At 38.6% G+C, this 7592-nt stretch overlaps 1 protein-coding gene across 1 annotated transcript; it reads right to left on the reverse strand.

The window, feature by feature from the left end:
- Positions 254–3846, reverse strand: LOC110431973 (random slug protein 5-like). The gene is made up of 6 exons (XM_021451849.1): positions 3570–3846; positions 2301–2397; positions 1692–1868; positions 1523–1621; positions 1158–1403; positions 254–1006 (listed from the first exon to the last, which is right to left on the reverse strand). Exons 2-6 carry the CDS (start codon positions 2361–2363, stop codon positions 704–706), a joined length of 888 nt encoding a protein of 295 aa, XP_021307524.1. The 5' UTR covers positions 2364–2397; positions 3570–3846; the 3' UTR covers positions 254–703.

The raw sequence follows: 7592 nt of genomic DNA on the forward strand, positions 1-7592 counted from the left end.
TGTATCACTTTCGTTTTTATTTGACAAACATTATCCAATCACGGAGTAACTAGGCTCAAAAGATTCATCTCATAAATTTCAGGTAAACTGTGTAATTAGTTTTTATTTTTATCTTTATTTAATGCTCCATGCATGTGACCAAAGATTCGATGTGACGGGAAATCTTGAAAGCACTTGTTCGCTTCTGCCGCAGCCGAGTTAAAGCTGCAGCTGAATCTCTTTAACTCTTAATTGAATGACAGAGCTCCTGCCGTTTGTGCTAAAAAGAAAATCTCAAGAGGGAGTATCATTACTACTAGAATCCACAAGCTGGTGAGGAGCTACTTCGGCCATAATCAAATACAAATATAAAATCAGCACTTTTAGCCATAACCCAGAATTAGCTTCTGCAGAGCCACGGCTAAAACATGTTCAGCATTTAGTGACTTTTAGATACAATAAGCAGGTGGCACTCCAACCTCTCACACCATTTCTTTTGGGCTTTTGCATCCAATATCCACCCATGGCGATATCCTCCTGTAACTCATCGTGTACTGGATAAAGTGTTTGATAAGTGCAACTATTTCGACTATGGACAAGTAATATCTCATCTGTTATTTCCTCTATTATTTGTTTACTATCAATAAACTATTGGTGCTCAACTTTTCCAGTTCCTCCATTAAAGCATTCTGAATAGCTCCCATCCATCATAGTAGGATGATACTCAACTGGCTTTAGCAGCAAGTTGCAGCGACCGAGGTGCAACATCAGGAACCAAGGTCCCATTGACAGCATGGTCAACTGTTTTCGCGTCATCTTCCCAGAAGCTTGATGGTTCGATATCTTCTTGCAGCATCAACTTGGAGTACTCCTCATGGTTGTACATAACACTGTTCCTTCCCCCGAACTCGACAGGAAGGACCTCGGGATCAATGCATTTGTACAGGACCTTCATGCTCTCCTCATCCTTCAGGTACACAAAGTTCAGTTTCTCGATAGATCTTGGGTCAAGGAAATATTTGACAGCCTGTAAGAATTCGGAACACTTGAGTCAGGATAGGGAAATCAAAGCAGGAGCATAATTTATGTATCAATTCTGCATATAGATTTTGAATCTTTGTAAAGTAAATCAAACACAAACATAACATTTACGAAACAGGAGGTTAAAAAGCCTTTACCTTGTAAAAGGCTTCGAATACTTTTGGGGGATTAAACAAAAATGCAACGGCCAGCCTCTCAGGGTAATGATTTTGCAGGATGCTTGTAGATTCTCTTGCAGTCTTTATGGGTGTGGCATGGGCCATTGTCCACCCTGCGAAGTCTATCAGCCATACCATTTTCTCTTGACCTTCATGTTGGCCCAGGATCGCGTTCTCCAAAACATATACAAGAAACCGGATCTTACCGTCATGGGACGTTGAATTCTGGAATTTGATAAAAGCATACACATGAATTCTTATCAAAGTAAGCAAGAAAGACGGATGATCTTTATGAAGGAGAAATAAAAAACATAGGGATGTCAGTTCAAAAGAGAAAGCCTTACCTCCTTTGTAGGTCTCATAATAATTACGGTTCTCCCTTCTCTATCTCGAAAACTTGCCTTGTACATTTTTCCGGTTTCCGCTTCAACAGAAACATCAGGCTGAAAGGCAGTTAGCATGGTGATTGGTCACTTGACAGGATTCAGCGAACAAAGTAACTTGAGCACATACCCAGCGAATATCCTCCGGCTTATAAGTTGCCCTCCATTTGAGACTTTCTTCAAGCATTTTTCTCGACTTGGTAACATTCCAGTTCCGGGCTTCAAGATATCTTCTGAAACATGTGTCACTGCAGTACTTCTCGTCATGGGCAGACAAAGGACCAAGTGCATATTTTAATTCATTTATCTGCTCATAGGCGACATCATGTGAGAAATCGACCAGGCAATACAGGGGTATTTCAATAAAGAAACTAAAACCATTTGTCAAGCTTATAAAGGCCCAAGGGCAAGTCTGCGACAACAACACACAGCTATGTATGAACATTTGGATTGTTAAATGCAGGCTTTTGTGTGAACTAGTACTAACACACAAACATAACATGGTATTCATAAGTAAGCCCATGTAGGCTCTGGTGTTTCATTGCAGCAAATATTGGATCATAGTCATAGCACTAGTTAGTAGTATATGAACAAAGCACGCGTTTATGGACTATGGAATATACTCCCAGCATGATTCACTATGGGCTTTCACGTAAAATAAGAATTCACAGCAGGCTCTAAAATCTTCATGTCAACAAAAACTTATGAGCTATGATGAGAAGATAATTGTCACACTTACCTTTGCTTCTTGCTGCTCAGCATCATTTGAGTTGAAATGAGAAGCATGCTTTCTCCTGAACATGATTCCTTTCTTCCACTCCCAATGATGCTCAACCCTATGATGGATGACACATTAAGAAAAATATTAAACAATACTCCATGGTCCATTTTATCTGGTGCAAGTTAGAATGACACGGCCTCCTAGATTACACTTTCACCATTCATTAGCTTTATATTATACTATTATTTATGCTTATAAACTTATAACTATTGGATAGTATAATTCCTTACAAATCTAATTATATAAAGATTGTATTATAATAGTTAAAAATTATTAGCCTAATTATTGGTCAAAGTTTTTGAAGTTTGAATCGTGATATGCGTGTGCGCTAGATAAAATGAACCGGAGGGAGTACAAATTAACAACACATCAATTCAATCTCATAACACAATTCAAAGGTATTTAAACAACACTGGTGATAATATACAAAATGAGACACTGCACAGTAATACTTGCTTTCACTTTCAGAATATTTACATAATAATGTGGAGTCTTCCTGAATTAAGTAGAATTTTGGGCCCAGTTCTGAATTTGCAAATAACACCGATGTGTTCAATTGTTGCCATTCAGGAAAAGAAACATTTTTCTATTAAGCATTTAGTATTCTATTATTATGTGGGCCAGAGCCTTACCATGACAGGAAAGGCAACAAGTGACTTACTACCTGTCATCCAATTGGATAGAGAAATGAGAAACTCTCCCCAATTGGAATATGAAAACGTGCAATTTTCTATTCTGTGGTTCTGATAATAACGTAGAAAGACAGAGAATATGACAAACGCAATTATACTAGACAAACTCGATAAGCTGGGAAGGGGCTCAATAAAATGAATTCTCTCCCAGTGAACTCATATTGGAGAAGAAAATAATAGATCTGACAAATGAATATGATAGATACAAACAAGAACATCCGTTGAACATAAAGGCAGGCAATATCTCCCAATTGGCGGATTCCCACATGCTCAACGGTGAAGACGTCCGATCAAATTCGAGCGTTGAACCAGCAATCTTCCTCATGTCCATGCCCCCATGGTATTTTAACGGTGTAAAGCAACGAAACAAAGAACAGAAAGGCAGGACAGTAGCAGAACAGGAACTCTAGCTGCTGCGTATCATCCGAACACAAGCCGGCAACGAATCCACTACACCCTGGAGCAAATTCACCCAGACGCGGCAGGAGGGGGGAAAAAGAAAAAGAAAAGAAACAAATCAAGAAATGCTTCGTACCAGGGTACGCAAGACGCGCAGCAACCCCGACCAGGAAGAAGCTACGTACGAGTCCCGAAATGGCGGCAAGGCCCGACCTGACCAGAGCCGGCGCCTCGGGGAAGAAGAGGAAAAGAGAAGGGAAGCGCTAGAGTTGGACTGGAATTTTCCTCCCTCTCGTCGCCCGCTGTCCTCTCATCCTGTCCCCGCTGGGCGTTGGCCTTGGGGCGCAGCGCAGGAATCAACGCACACCTGCCTCTCCGGAATGGAATCACGCGCACAAGCTTGTCACTTGGCCGAGACGGAAGGGGTCGGTTGGCTCGGCTTATTGATTTGTTTTGTAGCATTCCGTTCCGTTTCCATGGGCGGCTGCTTCTGCGGACATTGATGACTTGTTCGTACGAGTATACCGGAAGTGACGGTGCATGCGCTGCTGTAGTCCGCGGCACTAATTGAGTAATTGAGCGATTACCAACCTAGTGCTTCTAGAAACCGTACAATACCTAGAAAATTATTTAGGACAGCGATCCTCAAAGCTTAACTTTAACTTTAAGAGAGATTTACTTGTATAGTTCTCAAAAAAATACCTCTTTTTTATATGACCTTTTTTTTTTGAACTTCCTTCTATGGCTCTCAAACAAACTTTCATTCCTTCTATGGTCTTCCGTTCGTTTTCAGCACTTAATAGTATTAAGAGGAGAATAAAAAGACCATAATGCCCCTAGCGTAAAAAAATTCGCAAAATTTGGTTTGTTTCTTGTATATTTTGAGTAATAGTAAACAAATAAATTGACAATTTAGACATTATAACAGTAAAAATTTGGATCACAATAAATATTTGGACGGCATCACAGTATGTGCTCAAAAATTTCATTTATACAAGAAACAAACTAAACTTTGTGAAAAAAATTTCATGCCAGGGGTATTATGATCTTTTTACCCTCCACTTAACACTGTTTAGTGCTAAAATAGACAGAAGGCCATAAAAGGAATGGAAATTCGTTTGAGGATTATAGAAGAAAGTTCAAAAAAGAGGTCATATAAAGAAGAGGCATTTTTTGAGGGCCGCACAAGTAAATCTCTCTAACTTTAACTTATTGTTTTTTTATAAAAATATTTATCAAAAAGTGGTATATGTATATTTTAGAAAAGTATTTTTTAAGATAAATCTATTTATATGGTTTTCATATTTTCAAACTTAACAATTTAAAAGTTACTTATGATTTATATTTTTAATGTTTGACCTAAATCATGTTCAAAATGATTTTCTTATAGGTACGAAGGGATTGTTTGAAGAGTTTGTTCTCGATGGCACTTGGCTGAGGTCAAAGGAACACGCACACCTTGCATGAAATGGTATACCCAACAAGCTTTGGGAACTTTAAAACTAATCTGAACGTTTCGATGACTGTATTTGTGAATTGTTGCTATGGCCTATGGGGACAAGTTTCCCTTCGAAAGGAAAGACTTTCACAGTTAATAAGGAGTAAATAATCGAGGGAAGGGAATTGATGCAAAGTAGATTTTCAACACGATTTCAGTTGTGTGTAACCTTCAGTTGTTAATAACTACTAAGCTGTTAGCTCAAGAAATTCAGCTAATAGCTTTTCATTAACGAAGCTATTAGGTGACCTATTGACTGAGCCCAATTTGAATCCTTGAGAATTCTCGAGCTAATTGTTAGTACTACTTCCATCCAAAAAATGATATAATTTTAGATCAAGTAAAATCAAACTATAAGAACAGTATCAGCATATATGACTCAAATAGGTATATTGAAAATATATTTTACAAAAAAAATATTGATACTTATTTAGTATGATAAATATTAGTATTTTTTATATAAATCTGTTTAATTTTTTATTGTTTGACGTAGCACTATTTTAGAATTACGTTCTTCTAGGACGAAGAGAGTAGCACTTAGCCAGGAAGAGTTAGCTAATAACTTTTCATTAGCTAAATAGTTTATTTTAAGATGTTAGTTGGGATTTTAGATATACTGAAGAGCTAATAACTATTACTTCTATGTTAACTTTTGTTTAGTATGTACACATGTCTTTTTTCAACTTTTAGTGGATGAAACTAAAAGTGTTTATCAAGGGCAAATCTAAATGGCCTTATATATCAACAATTGGACATGATTGAATAAATACTTTCCTACACCTTTTTTTTGCAAAATTTGCTATGGGACACTGAAAGTGACGGCATGTTACTAGTGGATAAAAAAAAATATGTTTGGCTAGTTGTCACATTGAAATGTGTTAATTTGCTAGAAAACACCGCTGCTTCCATTAATTAATATATTCATTTATAGTATTTTTTGTTTGAGCTTATCAGCCGAATCTGCTAGCTATTCAGCAGTATTTTTCTTTCACAACAAATCAGCCAATAGGACTTTCTGTCACGACTTATCAGCCAAACGATGGCTCCTAGACCACACCTAACCTGGCCCGGTTAGATTGAACCAGGTCAGATTGAACCAGGATAGGTTAGGTCACTCATCTCTTTTCTCATCCGCTTCTTTCAGCTCTCGGCCTCGATGGTGGCAGTTGGATGGGTGAACTGGCGAAGTAGTGGTCACTGGAAAGCCTGTCGTCGCTGGCAACATGACATCACTTTTAGGAGAGAGAATGAAGAATAGAGAAGAAGAGCCTATGCTAAGCTAGGCTCAATGGCTGGCTCTGCTGCGCAGTTCTTAATATGGCCTTGTTTAGTTTTGATTTTTTTTAATTTTGGGTACTGTAACACTTTCATTTTTATTTAGTAATTATTATTTAATTATGGACTAACTATACTTAAAAGATTTATCTTGTGATTTAAAGGCAAACTGTGCAATTAGTTTTTGTTTTCGTTTATATTTAATACGGTTTTTGTTTTCGTCTATATTTAATACTTCATGCATGTGCCGCAAGATTCGATTCGACGAATAATATTGAAAAACTTTTGGTTTTTGGGTTGAACTAAACAAGGCCTATAAGTGTCTAGATTAGCAAATAGTCAAACTTCAGTTGTTAATATGTATGCATAATTTGGTGATTTACTAAATTCTGTTGGGAATTCCAAGTTTGGTATAAATTTACTAAATTTTGACATAAGAGAACTGCTCCGTTACTCCCTTCTAAAAATTAACACGAATCTTAAGGCAAACTATAATTATACTGAGTTATTAATTACTATTTTCCACGTGGGCCTCATATGAGCCTGACCCTACCCGCTTCAACCTATATTGGCCCTTATCCAATCCCGTTCTTCTCTTTTGATCTCAAGTGATGACCACAGCAGCATCGGGCCATTGATGACCTACAGACCATTCAGTCTCCTTCGACGAGCTCAAGGACGGGCTTAAGGAAGCACGGTAACAACCTTAGGGAGAACGAGATGCCGAGATCAGGAACATAGCTCATGGACGTCGCTGATGTCAATAGCGGCACCATCGACTACGACGAGTTCATCGCTGCCACCATGCACATGAACAAGCTGGAGCGCGAGGTGCACCTGCTCGCGGCCTTCACCTACTTCGATAAGGACGACATTGGCTACCTCACCATCGACAAGCTGTGGACGCGTGCAGGGAGCACAACATGGCTGACGTCGTCGCTATCGATTGGTTTGTGGCTGATATCCATGGGTATGTAGTTCTCGCCTTATTTTTTCAGTTGGTACGCAACCACACATTTCTCGATGCCGGAAATGCTAGCGATTGATAACTCAGAAGACCTCACTGAGATAGATCTGCGCGAGACTAGGCCTAGGCAGTGCTGGCTGGGTCTAACCAACCCAAAAGTCAAATAACATTAATTAAATTAATTAATGAAATGGCTGCTTTGGGATTCATGCTAATTTTTAAAGGAGGAGTACCGGAGCAGTTGCCTTGACATAATTGTGTCCAGTCTTCATACGGTATGACTACTAAACCTAGTACACCACTTCTGACTGTTGGGCTTTTGGCACTCAAGACACCCATGATGAAAACTCCTCTTGAAGGTTTGAAGCACAACGGATGGATATACTATTTTTTATTACACGAACAAATTTCAGAATGAA

The sequence above is a fragment of the Sorghum bicolor genome, chromosome 1 (assembly GCF_000003195.3).
Source record: "Sorghum bicolor cultivar BTx623 chromosome 1, Sorghum_bicolor_NCBIv3, whole genome shotgun sequence".
NCBI classification, from domain to species: Eukaryota; Viridiplantae; Streptophyta; class Magnoliopsida; order Poales; family Poaceae; genus Sorghum; species Sorghum bicolor.